The sequence below is a fragment of the Pteropus alecto genome, unplaced genomic scaffold, assembly GCF_000325575.1.
Source record: "Pteropus alecto unplaced genomic scaffold, ASM32557v1 scaffold15, whole genome shotgun sequence".
Lineage (NCBI taxonomy): Eukaryota > Metazoa > Chordata > Mammalia > Chiroptera > Pteropodidae > Pteropus > Pteropus alecto.
In genome coordinates, this window is record NW_006436286.1 from 1,292,984 (window position 1) to 1,314,468 (window position 21,485).

General features: G+C 59.6%; 1 protein-coding gene across 1 annotated transcript in view; it reads right to left on the reverse strand.

Moving 5' to 3' along the window:
- The window catches only part of PRKCB (protein kinase C beta), a gene marked incomplete at its 5' end in the record, with an annotated part of 228,349 nt that overhangs the window by 55,291 nt on the left and 151,573 nt on the right, over nt 1-21,485 (reverse strand). The window contains 4 exons of the mRNA XM_006912548.1: nt 4,271-4,417; nt 10,920-11,016; nt 16,326-16,460; nt 17,723-17,879. Coding sequence (XP_006912610.1) covers nt 4,271-4,417; nt 10,920-11,016; nt 16,326-16,460; nt 17,723-17,879 — 536 coding nt within the window. The remainder of the gene's footprint in view (nt 1-4,270; nt 4,418-10,919; nt 11,017-16,325; nt 16,461-17,722; nt 17,880-21,485) is intronic.

Consider the following 21,485-nt stretch of genomic DNA (forward strand, 5'->3'; position numbering starts at 1 on the left):
TCCTCTGCGTAGTTAACTTAACTTGTCCTTTAGACGCAGCTAAAGAGTCACCTGCCACAGGAGCCTTCGCCGCCTTCGCCGAGGGCCATGCCCGCTCCCACAGGCACTCACGGCACACGTCAAATTCAGTCACACTTTGCGCCTGAGTGTGAGTTTTCGATTAATAAGTCTATCCCTGCTGGGTTTTAAAGTATGTGTCATTCAAACCGCATAGACTGACACACTCACTTGTGCATTTCGCTGCATGTAAATTTTACCTTAAAAACGATCAAAAACAAATTCTGAATTCTGGTTCAACGGTACGGATGTCGAAGAGTTTTGGGGCAAAGTATACCAATGCCTTCCACTCGCTCCGAAATGCATTAGAAAGTGGATTGACATGGGGACAAACAGATGGATAGATACGGACAGATGACAGATAGGTAGCTGATAGATAATAGGTGATAGAGAGAGAGAGAGAGTTGGTAGATAGATGATAGGTGATAGGCAGATAAATGATAATTAAATGATAGATAGATGATAGATAGATAGATAGATAGATAGATAGATAGATAGATAGATAGACAGACAGACAGACAGATAGGTAGATGATAGATAGACAGACAAACAGACAGAAAGACGGACGGAGAGACAGACAGCCGCGGACAGGGGAGAAGACGGAGACCTTGTTCCTCCGCACACATCAGGGATCCACCACTATGTATCTGACTTTCACACCGTGGATGAAGCTCAGGCTGTTGTCACTTCATCTCTGTCACCCATCACTGTCCACGATGGGACTGCCACACAGGCCTTCGTGCTGTTGGGTGTGAACTTCTCTGCGTCCGGTCGCTGCCCACACTGCACGCTCTGCTCCCCGGCCCTGCCCCCGCCCCATCAGCTCGGCACCCTCCACAGGCAGGAGAACAGCAAAGGCCCCATTCGAACCCCCCAGGTTAGCTTTTGGAGAGGCCCCGGCTCAGACACAACATTGCAGAAGCACCCCGAAGTCTCGGAAGGTGAGCGACATCGGCCATTCATCGCTTATCAGATGTTTATTGGGACGGCACTTCAGGCTTTGAGGAATCGAGTTTACAACCCAGAGAGCTGCACCTGTGCTGTGTCCACACTGTTTCAGGTGCGGGCCGTGTCACCTCTGAGGTCCACTTGACTAAGCATCCTGGTCAGCCCACATCCGCCCCGTTTCCCCACCGGGAGCCCGATGCGAACTCCAGCAAGGACTCGACCACCACAGAGGCTAAATTCCTGAGAAGCGTCGTGGTTGGCAAAGCTGGAGTTGAAGCTTCGAGGAATCAGAACAGAGAATAAAGGATAAAACCCAAAAAAAGAAAGAAATAAAAACCCACTAAAGAATAAATGGCTCACACATCTATCTGCACGCTCTCTCTCCAAGTAAGCCACACTTGCCGGGGGGCCCTGCCCCAGTAAGGTGTCACCTCCAGGTAAACCCTGTCACCCGCTTGGGAAAGCGGACTCTCCAAACTGTTCTTTCGGAAGTTTCTGGAACAGGGCTCCCTCGTTCGGAACTCAGTGGCTCTCACACCTGCTTCTTCCCTGTCCCATTTTCACAGGTCTTAGCAAAACGCGTGTGTCGCTCCCTCGTCAGCCCACAAATTCTTACAGGGCTTGGAGCCCCGTTTCTCCGGGCCACAGCCAGGTCTCAACAGGTCACGCCGAAGGTCGACCCCTCCCACCTTTGGAAGGGGGCGGCGACCACACCGCTGTGTTCTCCCAGTCAGGGCATCGATCTCCCTGCCCGAGGAGACAGCGAAATGGTAAAAGTAGGCATTCGAACATAAAACCGCATCGATCTAAACCACGGTGAGCAGAGCCGGAGCGGCGGACGGTTAATCCGCGTTGGAGGGTTCTGTTACCCTAGTTTGCTCTCACGGCGGACCGTCGTTTTCATCCGTGATTGATCGGATGCCACATCCCCAGTCTGGAACAGAACTCTCAATTAGGCCCACCGTTTCCATGGAAACGTATGATCTATATTCTCTCCTGCTCCCTCACTGTTCCCCCGTGACCTCCTCTCCCACCGCCTGGCCTGCCCCCTGACCCCGATCCCATCCCCGAGGCCATCAGGGCGGCTGCTCCTCAGCCGAACGCGCCCGGCCCGACCTGTTAAGCACTCGGAGAGCTGCGCGGTTGACGCAGCGCCCGCTGACCTTCTGCGGCCACAGGGCCCGGGCCGGCAATGCAAATGTGCACTTGTCGAATGAGCACAGGACCCTGGAGATGTGCAAAGTGCTGAGCCAGTGTTCACGCATGGGGGCCGGCGGGAGTGGGGCAAAAGCCGCCCACCGGGGCGGCCGCGAGCCCCCTCGCGGTCTGTCCTTCAACTACAGTGTTAATTATGAGCCATGTGACTATGTGGCTCATTAAAAATATAATTCGTTTAAAATGCGCCAACAGCCTCAGCTCATCCGAACCCCTTCCCTTGGTCACGGACCCACCCCGGCTCCGGTCCCAGCGTTTTACGTCCCGTAGCCTCATCCGTCTGTTTTTCATCCCGAAGCCTCTGGATCTTTCCCACCTGGGTTACGGCCCTCTTCCCGCTTCGACTTCCTTCCGACCCGGTGTAGATGCCATGGCTTATCCACCTCCACGAGCGCCGGCCAGCGGCCAGCTCCGCCGGGTCCGCGGCGGGTGCCCACCCCCTTCCCACTCCCGCAGGACGGTTCACTCCCGGCTCCGTGACCCTCAGAGTGACCATCCGCTTCCCCGTCTCCACCTCCCGGCTGCTCGGCGTGGCCGGCCGCGGTGTGGACCGCGACTGTCACCTTCTGCGCCCTTGGTACCAGACCGCTCGGCCATCTTCCCGTGCTCACCTCATCCCCTGCTGTCACTCCAAGCGAGGCTCGGCACCTCGACCCCTGACCCCGTCTCCGCAGATGACCTGTGACCCAGAGAGGACGCTCCATCTAGATCCTGACCAGATCCAACCCACAGGCGCTGGACTACAGCGGTGAACGGGACGGAGGGCCCCGCTCCTCTGAAGGCCGGATCTCAGCGGGAGAAAATGACAAACCGACAGACAAGAAAAGCGTCTTCCAATGACGGGTGCCGCGGGAAGGGTGAATACGATGGCGAATGAAGAGCGGCCCTTCGAGTGGGTGGTCAGGGCAGGCTTCTCGGAAGAGGCGACACCCACAGGGAGATGAGAATTATCGGAAGGAGCTGGCCGTGCAAAGACCAAAGGGAACAGCATCATAAAAGGTCTAAGGGAAGAGGGGAACCACCGAGCACGGCGGTAACAGCAAGAAGGAAACGAAGTCATCCAGCAGACAGCGAGGGACAGATTAGAGCAACGCACGCTGAGCGCGCGGCCCAGGACTCGCTCTAAGCGAAGAGGCGTCCCTGGAGGGCTTGGAGCAGGGCCCGTCCGGTGGTCCCTGTGGGTGAGGTTAGGCTGCGTGAGTAAAGGTGAGGAGAAGTCAGTTCCTGACACGGTAGGAAGGAGGAGGCGTCGGGATTCGCCACGCGGTGACGCCGGCTGGCGTGCGGGGAGCTGGGGCCACCCCAGGCTTTCACTACGAGATGGGGAAGAAATCCGTATTTTTCGCACACCCGAGTTCGCGAGATTAAAGGGGATTAAAGGCTCGAACGGGCACTCGACGTGTCGAGAACCCTCATGATGTGATCTCGCTGTTGGCGGAACAGTTATAAAAGCACCCAGGACACTCCGAGCCCCGCGAGCTGCTATGTGAGAGGAACCGTCCCCCGTCTCGGCTGCCAGAGCGACCTTTTCATCTTTTCCCAGAGGCAAACCTGACCGTGTCACTCCTCTGCTTAAAAACCTTCGGTGGCCCGCACTGCACTGTGGCTCAGAGCCCACCCCTCGTCACAGCTCACGAGGCTCCGCCCGACGGGCCCTGGCACCTCTGCACCCTCACATCCCGCTGCCGCCCCCTGCCGATGGCATTTTGGTCCCAACCCCTTCTGATGGGACCGAGAATGCGCCAAGCCATCCCCCACCTCAGGGCCCTGGCGTGTGCCATCCGTGCTGCCCGGAACGGTCTCGCCCAGCCCTCCGGGGTCGTTCTCACGCTTCGGGTCTCGGCGCCCGTGTCACCTGCTCACGTGGGTCCCCGTGCCACTCGTCTGTGGCATGGCGGTCCCTCCATCTCCCTCACCGCAAACTGCAGGGTGCGTCTGTTTACCCCTGAGTCTCCCGCCGCGGGCGTGGACGCTTCGTCCGAACGGCAATGGAGTCTGCCCCGGGGGCCGCTCCTTCCGGAGCAGGGGCGGCCACCGAGCCGTGCCGTACCTTGCCGAAGCTGCCTTTCCCGAGCACCATCAGGAAGTTGAAGTCGGTCAGCTTCATCCGGTCCCCGCTGCCATTGCTGTCACATTTGGAGGTGGTGTTGGTCGTCTTCTCTTCCGGGGTCTTGGGCGCCTGACCGATCTTGGCCCTCTGGGGTGGGGGAAGCACACAGAAGCATCGTTAGGGTCTGCAGATGCCCCACGGGGAAGACACGTGTCCATGCTGGGAGCTGTCCTTCCTGCGGCTCAGGCCACCGGCCGGGGAAGACCCGACACCCGCCCTGCAAGGCCGGAAGCGGGAGCCACCCGCGTCCTGCACGGCTCCGCCTCGCCCTCACCTCCTAGCGGCCTCCAGAGCTCACTGTCCCATCTCCGCCACCACCGCCCCTCGTCACCCGTCACACCCGCCGAGTCGCCACCGGCTCAGAGTGCTCCGGCGGGACCCTCGTCTTCAGGACAAAGGCCTCGGTGGCCCAGCGGGATCAGGCCCTGCCTGGCTGTCCACCTCATCACTCCCCCCGGCAGCCCAGCTCTGGCCTTTGCACTGGCCCTTGCTGCCGTGTAGACAGCTATGACAGTCACCCCACTTCTGTGTGTGGACAGCTGACAGTCACCCCACTTCCCCTTCCTCGGGGAGGCCCTCCTGGGTCCCCTGTGCCAGGACTGGGGTCCCTATCCGCCCCCTTCATCCACTTCGCCTCCCGTTCACTCCCCCGGTGCCCAGGACACTGTGAGGCGCAGGTCGCGTCTCACTCTCTGCTGTAGCTCTCGACGGCTGGAAGAGAAAACGGACGGACGGCTGAGGCCACGTCTGTCCCCAGGCGGAGGGGGAGGGACCCGCCGCTGTGAGAGCCGGACGGTGACTCAGAGGCAGCGAATGCTGGGGAAGGAGGGGACGAGCGGGGCCCGCGTGAGACCTGCAGCCTCCGGGGCTGTTACCGGACTCTCCTCCGGGGGTGAGGAAGCCGTGGGGTCAGCTGCTCGGCTCAGAATCCTGACTCCGGCCGGGATAAGCTGTGTGACCCTGAGCTCACGACACCCCTTGGCCCACACACCCCGTGCCTCCCCGCGAAACAGCCAGAGGCCACAGCCGAGCCGGCCCCCTGCAGCCTCTGCGATCACAGCCATTTTCCCGGCTTCTGCCACACTGCCTGCCACCGTTCTGGAAAGCTCCACGCACGCGCCTGCCACAGGCCTGTGCCCGTGCCGCCCTCACGGCCGGAGCTCCGCCTCCCCAGGGCCCCGTCCCCTGGTGCGAGCCTCTCCCTGAGTGACCGGCACGTGACGTCACTCAGCAATCTCCGCCGCCTCACCGACCTCATTGTCCCCAGGCCCCTTAGCGCCACCTTACCAACCAGACACTTACTCCTCCCTCAACTTACTGTCTCCCCCTCACATGAGGACATGAGCGCCACCGGGGCGAGGGGCGGGCTGTCTGGCCCTCCGCCCTTCCCCGGGCGCCCGGAGCAGCACGCGGCACCGGGAGAAGCTCACTCGCACTTGGCGAGCCAACCCTTCTGCCCCTCTGTCCCCTTCCCGAGAAAACGAGACGGTGACATGAGATCACGTATCACGGTGTTTGTTCTCAGCACCGTTGCTGGCACGTAGCAGATGCTCAGTGAAGGGTCGATGTTACTATCGCTGCTGCATGATTCGGGGGTCTTCTGAAGAGAGAGAGGCCACAAAAATCTTTCCGGCGTTTTGAATATCAGAGAAGATTCATTCATTCATTCATTCATTCGAGGAACACGTGTTGAGTGCCCGCGACGTGCCAGGTCCTGCTCCAGACTCCGAGGAGAACAGAGAGATGCTCGCAGACTTGCTTTGCAGCAGGAACTGGGCCGTCCACGCCGTGTCCCAAAGACACCGGGGTGTCAGTCATCCAGGTAGAGAGTTTGGAGCCGGCAGCAGACAGGACGTTTACGGGGCAGAGAGCGAGACACGCTCCGGGAGCTACGTGCCGGTCCGTGTGGAGCTGGAGTGTGAGGCTGGGGTGGCACAGGACGCAGCCGAGGGCGAGAAGGGCCTCGTGGGCCCTGTGGGGACGTCTAAGCTGACTCCGGGTGTGCCAGGCCTTCACGCGTCCATGCGGTGATGCCACCACACGGAGGTCACCGGGGCTCGGCGGGGTGGCCCAGTCAGGAAACTGGTCCCCGGGGGGAAAAAGGGCCTGAGCACAGCGTCTGCAGTCCCGGGAAGCTTGCGTGAGGGACGGGGACTTCTAGGGCTGAATATGGGTCGGGGACGGGGCAGGGGGCACCGGGGAGCAGGTCGGCTCTGCCTCTGTTCTGAGCCCCTGGGAGGGTGGTGGCACTTTCCACGGGGGTGATGGCCGTTGGAGGGGCAGGTTTGAGTTCCGGGAGAGGCGAGAGGCCTGACCGCAGACGGCGACAGCGACCGTCACTGCTCTGCGTGTCCTGCTGACCAAGCATCCGCCACGCCTTCCTTTCCGTAACTCGTGATTCAAAAACTGAGCTGGATCCAGCGGAATGCGCACGTTTTAAGCATGCGGTTCTGTGGATTCTGACCAACGTACGCACGCAGCGACCCAACCCCCGATCGAGGCATGGGACCTCTCCGCCACCGGCTCTGAGGTCCCCAGGGCCCTTTCCCAGCCCCAACCCAGGACGATCCGTCCGGACTTCCATTCCCACAGGTCACCAGGTCACCAGAAGGACCAAACCGTGGGGGGAAGTTAATCATCGACTGTGTCCACGTGACGATGCCTCTAGAGAATTCAGTGAAGTTCGGGGTTCAGAGAGCTTCCGGGTTGGTGAGCACGTCCATGCCAGGGAGGGCGGGCACCCCGGGTCCACGGGGACAGGAGCTGCTCACTCGGGACGCTTCCGGACCTCGCCGTACGCGTCTCTTCGTCTGGCTGTTCCTTCGTACCCTTATCACATCATAAACGGAAACAAAGTGTCCCCCTGTGTTTTGTGAGCCTTCGTGGTCAATGATCAAATCTGAGGGGGAATCACTGGAAGCCCAGACTCATCGCTGGGCCAGACAGAAGTGTGGGTCACCTGGGGACCAGCTCGACTGGGCTCAGGTGGGGGCGGTCTCCGGGATGGACCCTTCACCTGTGGGGCCGGTGCCGACCCCGGGGAGCTGCAGGACGCCCGGCTGGTGTCTGCGAGGCCGGGGACGGTGAGCTGCAGGAGACGCATATGCACGGTGAGGCGCGTGACAGGTCCCTGGCGCTGCTGGACCTCGTCGCACGGCCGGGGACCAGCTGTGTGCCCCTCTGCACCGCCGGTCATGGGACACGCGCCGTGTTTGCCCACGCACCCTGCCACGGGCACTTCTGTCGCCTCGGCTTTTCAGGGACTAACAAGCCGCTGGGAACAGACGTGGTCAAGTTACTTTGCAGAAAGACACGCTGGGATTTAAGTGTTTCAGGGGTGACCAAGTGTAAATACCCAGCAGGCGACTGTATGTGTGGGTTTGGGGTTGAGAAACAATAGATGCACCGGAGACAGAGGTGTAGGGGTGACCGGCATAGACGGGGGGTCAAAACCGGGAAACCACCAGGGAGAACGTGAAGCGGAGAAAAGCCTGGATCGGAAGCTGTGCTGCCCTGCAGGGCGATGTCGTCTCACCACCCCAAAGCCGCCCCTCCCGCCCCCCGAGTTCTGCTCAGGCCGTCCTGACCCAAACCCACCTCGCTGTCCCCTTGCCTTCCTACCACGTGTCCACCTTCCCTGACGCCCGCCGTAGGACCCGTCCACTTCACATGCTCCATCCTCCAACCCGAGGGGACCACGGGATGGACGGTCCCCGGTCCCCAGCTCCCACGCCGGCCTGCGGGTCCCGTGCCTGGCCACCGGCAGAGCCCACATTGGGGCACGGGTGAAGAGCCCGCACATGCCGACCTCTCCGCAGCACTCGGCCCGGAGGGATTTGTTCCCTGTCCTTCAAGAGGCAGCGAGTGGCCACCAGCTTCGCCTCTCAGCCCTGCGAGTGACCTTCTTTCCTCTGAATCTGGGGCCGGAAGTCCTCTTGCCATACTCCACCACGATCGGCTTTTGTGACTTTCCTCATCGGTGCGTGCTACAGACCTATAATGTCTGTGTCCCCAAAGTTCTCGTGTTGAAATCCCACCCCCCACCACAGCGTGGTGGGATGAGGTCACAGGGGTGGAGCCCCACAGACGGGACTGGTGCCCTCATAAGAGATCCCACGGAGCTCCCCCACCCCTCCCACTGTGTGAACCAGGAGGTGAGCCCTCGCCAGACACCGAATCTGCCGGCACCTTGACCTTGGACTTCGACCTTGAACTTCCGGCCTCCAGGACTGTGAGACAACCAACGTTCACTGTGGAAGCTGCCCGGGCTATGGCATTGTTTTACAGCGACCCGAACAGCCTGAGACACCGTTCTCTCGGCTTCTAGATCCTGGACCAGATGCGTAGGAGCCCTCCACGCAGAGGTGGTGTTTTCCTATTTAAATAGGCTGACAACCACGGAAAACCAGGAGATGTCTTATAGAAACCCGATCCCCAGCTTCCTTCTAAGACAGCTGTCTCCCTTATCCATGGGTTCACGGCCCACGGTTTCCGTCACCCGCGGTCAACCCGTGGTCCAAAACATTAAACGAAACATGCCAGACATAAATAATTCGTAAGTTTTAAATCGCACGCCGTTCTGGGTAGCGGGAGAAAAGCTCCTGCCGCTCCCTCCCCCCGACTCTCCCCCTCAGGGCACGAATTGTCCTTCTGCTCAGTGTCCTCACCCGGCGGTCACTCAGCGGCCGTCTCCGTTATCAGATCGACCGTCACAATGTCGCCGCGCTGCGTTCACCCTAACTTTACTTAGGAGGAAGCCCCACCAAATACGCCACGTGTGGTAACGGCAACCCGCTCACCCTACCACGAGAGTGTATCACCCCGACTTCCAGCGGCTGGATCGACCGTCACTCAGAACGTCTCCAGATGAGAGAGGCTCGAAGGTCATTCCCGAGTCCTCCCAGGTGCTAAGTGGCTGCTGTAGACGGATGACACGGCTCACGTTCAAGGTCAACTGAACTTCTTCCACGTGTCTGAGAACAATTTTCAGTCTGCCGGAAACTTGTTTTTTAATCAACGACTGAGGTATGAAATAATCATAACTCAGGCATAAACAGGCGTTTGCTCTTGGTAGAAAGAGACACGTTCTGCTGTATGCGGATGAAACAGTCCTCTACGTCCAGCGAGACCTGGCCCCGACAAACGCTCGGGTCTCGTAGGAAACGTGTCCCTTCGATGGCCTGAAATGTCACCCCAGCTGCCCTGGGACAGAAGAAACCATTCTGCAAGACTGAGACTTCATTTTATATAAGAAAACACTGGCCTTGTTTGTTTGTTTGTTTGTTTGTTTTTGCACCTGCAATAATACCTTTCAACACACCGCAGACAGACACTCCATCAGGAAACTGAGGGACAGAGGCGGAAGGACGGGCTTCCTGTCCTGATTTTTATCACACGGTGTCCGGTTCTCGGCTCTACTGGGCGGGAACGCCCTTTGGACTCCGTGGGGCTTGAGCCAGCTCTGTGGGAATGACCCCCGCTGATCGGGTTCACTGGCAATTGACCCACAAGCTCTAGGCCAAGGTGTTCATTGATTCCAATTGTCTCCAGGAAGGGAGGTCCCACTGGGTCAGAAGCGTCACTACTAATCTGGGATTTCCGGAAGGCGCAGGCTGGAGACGAGGGTCCACGCTCGAGCACCACCTCTGTCTCGGTCGGTGGAAGCTAACGGGCTCCCGGAACTGACGGCAGAACCAGAATACTCTCTCCTGGGTCCACATCTACCGCTGCTTCCTGGATGACCCTGTCTTCTCAGCGTCCTGTGTCCCCCTCATTATGTCCTCAGAGACCACGGCCCTCTCTGCCACGGAACGTTCCCTGGTCATATTTTTTCCGTGTTTGCTTGTGGGATTACCTGATGAACAGCAATGACAGTGATCTATTTCATTTTGGCTGTTGTATGCATTTTTTCAGAGTCAGCGGCGTCGCTGCTCAGCTAGAATTGACAGCTTGCCATCAGACTCGATATGCTGAGGATGCATGAACGAAACCATGATTCCCCTTAAAAACTACTCGGAAATCGCTCGGCATGCACACGATGGAAGACCTCAAACCCGCCTTCCCCAAAACACCTTCTTTGTAAAACCGAGCCATGTCCCACATACCGGTTCCACCCATGCAGATGAAAATGGGGTTGTTTTGGCCACACCGAAGGGAAGGGCTTTGTCTGGGGTAGGAGCGGAGCCAGCACTAGAGCCCGAGGTCACAGCCCCTGTGTTTGGGGGATCCGCCCATGTGTATTTCACAGAGTCATCGGCGCGGTCACTGCCACCTGCCAACCCGTGCAGACAGACTGCGCCCCCAGCAGGCCGGGCCGGCTCAGCCTCCACCTGTCCACTGCCCTGTCCACCTCTCCCATCCGCCGTTCCCGCCGACGCAGTCTGAGCCACCGCCACATCACCCGGGCCCCGAGCGGGCGCCTGGGGGGCACGTCTAAGCTCCGAGAGAGGACGGGGCAGCTTCACGAGGCAGGGACACCAGCTCCGTGTCCTGAAGGATAAGCAGTTTTCTGGGCAACAGCACACGGAGGGGCCTCCGCGGAAACCACGCCGTGACCGGGGAGCACGGTGCGGAGGGCCGGCCGGCTCACCTCGAACTTCTGGCGCAGGTCGTCGTCACACTCGCCGCCCTCCGGCGGCACCGGCACGTTGAAGTACTCGCCTTCCTCCTGGCTCAGAAGCTTGAACCTGCGGGCGACAGGGGCACAGCCGTGACTCACCTCGACGTCACCCAGCTGACGGGGATGACAGACGAGTCCTGGGAAAGGCTCTGCGGAGCAGCACAGGAGGGTGTGTGCGTGCGTGTGTGCACGTGCATGCGTGTGTGTGCATGCGAATGCATGTGTGAGGGTGTGTGCGCACGTGCGTGAGAGCGAGTGTGTGTGCGTGTGTGTGAGTGCACGTATGTGCCTGTGACTGTGTATGTGAGCGTGTGTGAGTGCATTGTGTGTGTGCATGTGTGAGACTGCATGTATATGATTGTGTACACGCGTGTGAGTGTGCATGTGTGCGTGTGAGTGTGCGCGTGTGCATGTGTGTGAGTGCAAGTATGTGCGCATGTGTGTGTGTGGCCAGGTGTGCTATAATTTTGCAGCTGTTCAAGCAACATCAGAAAACAAACGTTTATTCTGGGCTCACAGGAGCTAAGCTCCCTCCGTCCCTCACTGTCTTCGCGTGCACACGCGTGCACACACACACGCGCGTGCACACACACCCCTGTCTTAGTTGTATCATTCGATACTGCACGTTTTGTCCCGTATTCTGACAGCGCCGCGAAGACCCCCCGCTGTCGCGTCTCCTCCCGCGTGCCCCTCCCCCACGCCCGGCTGTCCTTCACTTTACGCTGCCACCTTGCCGCCCTGGCCCTCGGGGACAGCTGGGTGACCATGGACGTGATGCTGCCTTTCCCTGCAGAGGCCGGTCCCTGGACACACAGAGTGTCGGTCCCTGGACACACGGATTCCCTCCGCGTCCAGGTCTCGCCTCTCCCCAGTCCTCCTCGGGCGACCTCGGGCGAGCGGGCTGGACCCTCGGAGCCTCGATGCTCCTCTTTAACTGGCAGAAAAGCCTCTTTTTCACAGGACTGTCGTGAGGCCGAGGGACGGGGGCGCATGTGAAATGATAAGCACAGAGGCTGGCACTCGGTGAGTGTTCGACCCAAGTCACCACCGTCATCACGTTAGTATAATAAACGTGACGTCACTGTCGTTATCACAACCGTGACGGCCGCACCGAGGCGCCCCCGTCTCGCCCCACGATGAGACGGGGCGAGGGAGGGAAAGGGACCTCCCACGGGCACGCAGCGCACACGGGGCAGAAAGATCCCAGCACTGCTCACTAAGGAGTGAGTATCACTATTTTTTTTTCCGCCATTCACAAATCTTCCCGGGCAGCTTCTTAAAAACAGGGGACAGGTGATTCCAGGGCGCGGGGGTGACCGTCTGAGCCTCGGCGCCTCCGCATTTAATCCTCAGCCCCTAATTCCAAGTCCCCACTGAAATGACCAAAAGAGATACAAAAATAAGGCTATCTGTATCTCTGCTGTCAGCCCGCAGCAGAGACTTCCAGGAACCTCCACAAATTAAAGAATGTGGAGCGGCGTTTGGCACACTATCCACCTTTGTGGATTTTGCTAAATCTGGATAGTATTATTGGCAATGCTTTTCATTAAATTGTCTCTTTTCTATAATACACTCGCTTTTGAAAGACACTTTGTATCTCTTAACTTGTAAAGAAAGCCAGCATCACTAGTTACAAGCAGAGAGTAACTGTGAAAAAATAAACATACACAACTCAGTGTTAGCCGAGTCCAGACGATGGTCACTAAGGGCTCTGAGACCAGTGCCCGCCACTCCTTGTCAGAACGGGAGGTCCGCCGGCAGCCCAGGACGCGGGCCACCCCTCTGTCCAGTGCGTCCCCATGGCAGACGCGCCCCGCCTGTCAGTCACGGAGGCGCCATCTGGGTTATCTGATCCATTGTCACGATGTCACAGGGCCTGTGTTCAGGTCGCCCTTACTTTACTTCTTAAGAGCCCAAAGCACACGAGCGGCGATGCTGGCCGTTCGGACGTGCCGAGGGGAAGCCGTGAGCCGCTCCCTTTAAGTGGAAGGGTGTGTGGGAAAAACAGAATCTACGGGGTCTAATACAATCCGCGGTCTCAGGCACCCACTAGGGGTCTCGGGACAAAGCCCCCGCAGGTAAGGTGCACGACCGTAAAAGCACGTTCGAAAGGAAATTAAAAAGACAGCTGCAGATCTACAGGAAGCCACGACGGCTGGAATAGGACGCATCGAAATTTGGAGGAAATGTGGATTCCCTGCAATGCCTGCTCAGTCCTTCCAAAGAGCAGAGGAATGTAGGAGAGGCAAAATAAATTAGCAAACAATCCAACCGAAATTCAAAGAGAACCACAAAATGAACCTACGGGGAAGGAGAAAAGAGAAACGCAGAGCTCGCACCAAACCCGGGCGCTGATTCTTTGGAGGAAAAACAAAACACAACAAAACAATAAAACAGATGAATGTCTGGAAAACAAGAGGAAGGAAAGGAGACAGCGCAATCAACGGTGGAAACAGACGAGGACTTGGCGGCAGAGCCCGTGGCGGGTGAGGGGCCTGCGGGCTGCCTGGGACCTGCGGCTTCTGCTGTCTCGGGCACACGGTGGCACGACACAGCACGGCCGCTGAGACAGCCCGGCCCCCGCGGATGGGGAAACCGAGGCTCAGACGGGGTGCACTCCCTGTGATGTGCTCCCAGAGCGCCTGGAGTTAAATGAATTCCTGGGACGAGAATCCAGACTTCTAGAATTGGCCACATTTAGAGTTCAGACCGCACGGGAGATATCTTGGCCCTAAATCCGAAGAGGGCTTTCGCCTTGCCAAAGTTCCCTCCCAACCACTGTGTCACAGGCCTCACAACGGCCCTAAGAGGCGGGTGGGGGCGGGGGCACTGCCCTATCCCGGTGAGCAGCATCGCATCCGCCGAAGGCCGCGGTGCAGAGAGGGGCTGGGCCATCGGAGCCCACAGAGCGTCCATCCAGTCAGGACAGCCACAGCCGAAGCTGCCGCCTGCCCCCGAGGCCCTGCCAAGCCCTGTGTCAGGAGGCAGATGGGACGTGGGGGCGCTGAGGCCCTGGCATCGTAGAGACCCGGACCCAGACCCCAGCCCGGTCACTTCCCCTCCCACGTCGCTCAAAGACGCTGACCCCAGGACGGACCCTCCCGGGAGAGTCAGAGGGGCATGTGCGTGTCCATGTCTGCACTTTCCCTGGCGATCGCCCCTGTCATTAGGCTGTTTGTCCCCGGGCACTCTGCTGTCCACTTTGGGGGGAGACAAGGCAGGCACTGCCCAGGGAGTGACGTGGCTCCTGTGGGGAGGGCCCTGTCCTTTGGGCCTGGAGAACCAGGGACAGAGGGAGAGGGCCGGGGACAGCAGAGGGCTCTGCCCACCTCCTGCTTGGAGCCCGGGCCAGAGCCCACGTGGGGGCCAGGGCATCACAGGTCGGGGAAGACGGGGGACTCTGAGACAGCGCTCCCAGGCCCCCGTGCAGGGGACTCAGGCACGGCAGTCACAGAAGTGCTGGGCGGGGTGGGGCCCGGCAGGGAGCTGGGGGCAGCACAAAGAGGGCCCTGGTTCAGGGACCAGGCAGGCTCGGCCACTCTGCGACAGCGAAGGCCAGCGGGCACCACGGGCCACGGCGGTCCCCTTCTCCCTGGCCGCCATGAGGTCGTGAAACTGCACAGAAAGCCTGGGTCCGTTACACAGAAGTTTCATTTCTCCCCTGCACACCTGATGAGTGACATGACCGTGTGGCTCTCACACCTGACACCTGGGACACCTGGAAAGCATCAGCCTGGCGCGGCATCAGCGGGAGCAGTTGGCGGCAGCTTCTGCTATCGTGATGACTGCTTCCCCACCCTCTGCGGGCTCCCTCCCTCCCCTGGGGAGGGCGCCTCCTTCCCCTGGAGCCCCTTTGCTCCCCGCTCATGGAGAAAGGCGCACGGTGAGCGCAGCAGCTGGCGAGGGTACATCGTTCATCTGCTGAGAAAAGTCATCTAAACCTCGGGGGAAAGGCCAAAAGACGACGGGGCGACCTGTTTCTGTCACGCCAGAGCCTTTTCTGGCACGTCGCCTCCTTCCTCCGGGGACCACGTCTCGTTATTCACGGTCCGGGCGGGTGGGAGCGGGTGGCCCCCCAGTCCCACAAAGATCGCTGCTAACTTTCATATCGGGAAGCTGAGGCAAGGTTCCGCCCCTCCCGTCTGCTCGACAAGGTCACCCCCAGGGGCGCGACTGCAGCCCACGTCACCCCCGACGTCACCACGGGAGCCCAGCTGTCTCTGGGCAGCTGACGGTGACTTCTCCGGCCCTTGGACTTGGCCACCCATCACCCTGGCTCCCTGAGGTGTGGGCTAAGAAAACGCAGACAAATGCTCAGCCTCTGTTTTAGGAGAACTATGTGTTTTTAAACGTTTGTGCCTTGTGCTTTAAGACACACTATGATTGTTGTTGTTGTTGTTGTTTATTTTTGGTACCTTCTCGGCACCCTGCACTCCCCTGCTCAGGTCACTGTGAGCTCTTCGTGCAGCTTCCTCTGCCAAGTCTGCCTTCGCTTCCAGAAGCTGAGCTCCACGAGGCCCGTCGGTCTACGACTCGCCCTATCTCTAGTGACTCAGTACATATTTGAATAAACGCATCTGATAAACAGGGTGGACAGACGAGGAATTTGCAAGGTGACCGGCAAAACGGACGTGGGGCCCGGGTGACCCGTTCTCTTTTTTTGCTAAACCGCTTTGACTTTGGTCGCCTGTCACCTGTCACTGAGGCAGCTGGAAACGAGAGAGCCTGTCTCACAGAGGTCGGAGCGGCTGCCGAGCCCCACGTCCCCAAAGCTGCAGGGCGGCCGGGCCGTCTGGCCTGACAGCTGGACTCAGACAACTGTGAGCCCGGCGGCTGCCAACGGGGCTTACCGGGCAAGGACTCGTCACCATGAGACGGGGGCAGAACAGAGGAGACGCTGCAGCCAGCCGGGACGGCAGGCCCCTGCACGTTGGCCGCTAGGCCTGGGGACAGGCCCGGTGAAGGAGCGTCTTCCAAAGGAGTCGCGACCTGACCGTAAGCTGCACACACCCTTTGGGTAGATTGTGGAAGCCACCGTGTCAGGTGGGACAGGCACAGACGATAGGGAATTGTGGGGACTGTGGCAAACGGGCCATCCGGCCTGAGGCGACAGTAACTAGTCAACTGTTCTCTGCCGACTGGGCCTCCGGCGCCCGGGTGTGTCTGGTGTATCAAGCTGGAAGCCTAGAATTTTTGAGAAATGTCTGAATTTTTTAAATACTGGCAACTCATCCTATTTCTTTCTTTCCGGTACGAGGATCTAGGTGGACAGCCACCCCTTTGTGACCCATTTTTAGGAGAAAGAGGAGAGCACGCTCGACCCCCGGTCTGAGGCGCCACGCCGGGCCGCAGCTCTCAAAGCGAGACGGGCCTTACCAGCCATCGACGCCAGCCTTCTGCAGCTCAGAGATCCCGAACGACAAGGACCCCATGAAGTCATTCCGGCTGGTCAGGTCCCAGTCCCAAATCTCCACGGACAGCCTCCTGTCCTTGTCCGATTCCTTCAGCTGGCTGCAGAGAGAGAAAAAGAGAGACGTCCACGCGGGCCCCGCGGCGTCTCGAGCGGGTGAAACGCGGGCCCCGGCTGTGTCAGGTGGCGTAGGCACAGACGATAGGGAATTGTGTCTCGTGTGCATCGCAGGGGAGATGCTGCTGGCCGACAGCCCGTGGCTGACACCGTGGCTGGGACCGGGCAGCGGGGACCGCTTCCGCCGCCTCCTGCCTCTCGAGGGCTCGCGGGGTTCTGGAAAGCCCACCGACACGGTCACTGTTGGAAATGCGGTGTCGGCCACAGGACTGTGGGCGTCTGCACACACATGGCGGGGGGCGAGGCTGGGGACCCGTACGGGGAAGGGGCTTGTGGGTGCTGGTCTGGGGGAAACTGTCTGAAGCGCATCCTCGGTTGAGGCTGAGGCGGGCCGGGCCCCCGGGTCTGCCTTGAGAGAGGAACAGGGGACGGGGCCACCCTCGAGGGGTCATGCTTTTGGCCCACGGCTGCGAGAGTCACACTGCACCCCGTATCTGCTGTGGGACTCTGAGCCTGTTCCTGCAGCCTCGTTGATAAGACGGGGGTGAAATGTCTGAGGGAGACAGCTCTTAACACAGTGCTTGCTGTACAAAGCGTCTGCTCAGCAAACGCCGGCCCACGTCACGAACACCTGTTGGCCCGGGTGTATCAGACAGCAGTCCCCGGGCCACTGGAGCACCAGCCCGAGGGACCCTGCATGGAAGCTGGCAGGCAGCACCCGGCAGGCTGCGGGCCCAGCCCCGGAGAGGTCACCCCGCACCCCACGGTCTGCCGAGACGCACAGCTTCTCCCACGACTTGCTGCACCTAGCAACGCATCACACTATTTTCTCTCCCCCCCGACTCCCCCACGCCACAGACATTCTCAACTCTATTTAAAAAAAAAGGCTCCGATGTTTACTTGGCTTGCAACACAAAGATGCAGATGGATGGGGAGGAAAAGGAGGAAGGAAAGAGGGAGGAAGGAGGGAAGGAGGGAAGAAGGGAGGGAGGGAGGGGAGAAGGGAGGGAAGGAGGAAGAATGAAAGGAAGAAAAGAAGGAGAGAAAAAAAAGAGGAGAAGAAGGAAAAGAAGAATGGAGGAAGCAGGAAAAAGGATGAACGTGCACCTTCTTCCCCCTCTCCAAAACCCTAAGAGGGAAGGAGGGAGGGAGAGAGGGAGGGAGGGGAGGAGGGAGGTGGCGAGGAGGGAAACAGGAACTGGGGGAGGACTTCCGGGTCTGGGGCCCCCCAATGATTTCCACTCACAATCTGAAGGTCTCGTTCCACTCGGGGTTCAGGGAGCACTTGATGGTTTTGGTCTTCTGCTTGCTCTCACTTTTGGGGTCGGGAATGAGTTTCAGCTTCACGTAGGGATCTGACAAGCCGTTGGGGTCCATAGGGACGAGGTTTTTGGCATCTCTTACTGGAAAGGAGGAAAAGCAGTCTCAGCAGAGAGGTGTGGACCAGCAGCGGCGTGTGGGCCGACGCTGGCACCACGCGTACTCAGCGGGGACTTCGCCCCGTTAGCGCCGGCCGCTGACATGCGTCCGGAGCGAGGGCCATGAATGTGGGGGGCGCGCTCCGACCGGGTGTGAAGTCGCTCTCCCCACTCTGCCCCCAAGGTCAACGGTAGATCCTCTAAGCGTGTTTGCACAAGGGCTACAAGAAAGCCTGGCTTCCGTCACCAGGCGTCACGTTTCCCAGGCTCGCCCTCGCCGTAGAGCAGGTGTCAACGCTTCGCTTACGGCTGAGTGACATCGCAGTGCAGGGCTACAGACGATTTTGTTCACCCACTTGTCAGCGGATCGATACCTGGGGCGTTTCCACGTTCTGGCCATTGTAAACGGTGCCGCTAGGCACAGCTGTGTTCTCTGGCACAAAGGGTCACATGTCGTGAGATTCCGCTTACACGCGACACCCAGAACAGGTAAATCCTCTCACGGGAAGCACACTAGCGGTTGCCAGGGGCTGGGCGGGGAGGCAGGGGGAGTGGCCACTTAATGGGCATGTGGCTTCCTTCACAGGTGACAAAAATTCCTCGGAACTAGATGGAGATGAAGGTCGTATGCACAACACCGCTGAATGTACTCACGTCACTGAACTGTACCCTTCAAAATGCTTAGTGTTCTGTGATGTGAGTTTTACCTCCATTCGAAAACCAAAAAAGCTAAGAGGAACCCACCAAAGCCTACCAGCCTCGCAGCGCCCGTAACTAGTGCCCAGACGGCCCTCTGAGGGAGGGCTGGAGAAATACTGGCTCCCCCCTCAGTGGAGAACTCCTGAATGTAAGGCCGCATTACAGGAGGGACGGAAGCAGAGGCCAGCGGTGTAGACGCGACTGCCCATGTCAGGAAGAGCTGGAGTAAGACGTCGGCCTGGACAGACGGGACGAAGTTAATTAGGGGTCGGTGCAGACGCCGGGGACGTATGCAGCTAGGGCACGGGGACGAGCCACATAGACCTTAGGGCCACAGCACCGACGACCGTCTCTCAGCAAAAGAAAGAAACAGAACGAAGCGCTCTATCAGCACGCTGGACCGAACGGGCCGCCCAGAGGCTGACGCGCAGTGACCGGCTCCCAGCAGGAAAATCGACCTCGGAACGTCTGTTCTGGAAACGGCCGTCGCATCTCTAGGTGGGAGAGGGAGGCCGGGCGTCACTGCCGGAAGCTGGAGACAGCTCATCGCACGCGCACGATGAAGCCACCGGAACTACAGCGCCACGCCGACGACACGGGTGACCCCGTTAAGGTCGGGAACAGCAGACGCCCCCTGCCACCGCCCTGTTCTCCTGGGCTTCTAACCGCTCCGTAAGTGCAGCAAGGATGGCATCGCAGGGGACCAAGCGCCCCGACGTCCCGCAACCTCTGTTTCCACCCCGCCAGTCACCCCTCCTCCCTGGAGCTCGCCCCCCAGAAACGACATCTGGTCTGCATCTCTGTGTCAAGTGCCCACCTCCTGTTTTTCCTGCTCCTCAACAGTAGCGCCCGCTACAACCGGGCTCGCCAGCTGTCCAACGAGCCCCGCAAACCTCTTCCAGCTCCCCGCCCCTCCGGCCTTTACTCCTCTCCCCCGGCTCAGATGTCGGGGTGCGTTACGGACACTCCCTTACAAACGCCCTCAGCCCCCTTGCTCCCCCTTTCTTTCCACGTGATTTATCTGACAGAGCCCCAGCCCCCGTTCCGTTCAAACACCTGCCCTTTGCTGCCCTGCATCTGACTCCCCTGAAATCAGAGGCCAGTCAGGGGCTGGGGCTGGAGAAGTCGATGGGGAAAGGGACGAGTGACAAGGGACGCGAGGGTGCAGGAGGTGACCTCCCCCGCCCCCTAGCCAGGGCACTGCCCTCCGGGTACCCCCAGGCCGAGCTCAGGCTCCGTGTCGGCCCACACGCCGCACCTCGTTCTGGCGCCAGAAGCGAGTACGTCTCCTCCCTGATTCGGTGAGTTCAATAAGCCGGTCCCTGCGATGCGTCAGGCGTCCTGCTAGGCCACAGGGACACGGAGGCCAACGTAAGGTGCTGACCCTGTCCCCGAGGAGTATGTAAGAGCAAATTGATTCCAAGTGCAGGTGGTCCACAATGACGCAGGAGCAGAGTCTGCGTCTCGCCGGCCACATCTTCACGGCTCTGAGCTTCTGTGTCTCAGCTGATCAAATGGAGATGGAACAGACCTCACTGGGGGGCTCCGAGAGTCCCGTCGGATAAGGAATACACGTGCTCGGCACAGCACCTGGCACCGGGGGGGCAGCCGGGAAACACGAGCACCGTCGCCCCTCTCAGCATGGCCGTTACTATTCCCACGCGCACCCTCTTTTCCCAGATCCGTCCATTTTTATCACGAAGATCTGACCACCTTCGAATGGATTGATGCTGAGCAGAATCTCGTGGTTTTCTTCTTGAGAATAATGGGTCTGGCCCTCCCCTCTGAGCTCTTCTAGAAAGGGGAACCCTCGCCTGCAGGAGAGTGGCCGGGGGCTGTGGGACAACAGCTCCTGCGGATTCCGGTTCGGCGAGTCTGGAGCGGAACCTGTTCGTCTGTTTTTCGAACACGTTCCCGGTGACACGCGGCTGGTCCACAGAGCACGCGCGAAGTCAAGCTCTCCTCCACGACAGGATTTCTTAGGGTGTCCGTGCCTCTTCCTCACAGAATCCAATCTCGTTTCCTGAGCCTTCCGAGGACAATAGCATGAGCCGGTCCCTAGGCTGGGATCTTGGAATGACGCACCTGTCACACAGCAGGCTGCGTACAAACACGATCGGAGAGGCTCGGAAGTGCCAGGAACTCGTCTGGTCGAGTGGCACACGTACGCACGCATAGTGGGACTAGCTCATCTTTCCTCTCTCTGCTGAGGCCACAGTCCCCTCCCTGCCTTGCGAACGGGCACCAGGGGACGGTGACGGGGAGAACACCCTTTAAGGTGACGAGGTCACCGTGCTTTCGGCACAGTGTACTGCATTCCCGGGCCGATCTCACCACCGGTACTTTGAAACGGCCTCTCCTTGGGCACCTCCTTCCCCAAGCCGGACGTTTCTAACTGAGACGTGACGCCCTGTCCCCCTCACCTTCACTCAACCTTCCTTCTACTCCTGCCCTTGGCGTCATCCCCTGGCGAGGGAGTTGGAAGTCCCCGTGGAAAAGGATGGAGCGGACGTGGTTCCAGGGCGGCCAGCTGCGAGGCCACTGAACCATGAGCGCGGGACAGTAGCTACGGGCTGAGATCCGGAGACCGGTCTCTCCGGAAGCTTTTCGAAGTAGAGCCACGTTCCCCAGCAGCAAGACAGCCGCAGAGGCATCGAGGAGGTAAGAGATTCCAGACCGCGCTCGGCAAGACTGACGGCGATTTTTCTTGATAAATGATTCTTTACTATGTGGGTCGAGATCCGGCCAGATGGGAAGAACACTTCCCGTGGAGCAGGAATAGCACCCTGCCCCCTGGGGGCGGTTCTAACCACACAGGAGAAAAGTGTCCTCATCCGGGGAACGGGAGGCGGGGGGTGGGATCCGGTCTGGCGGGTCCCATCAAAGGGTCTT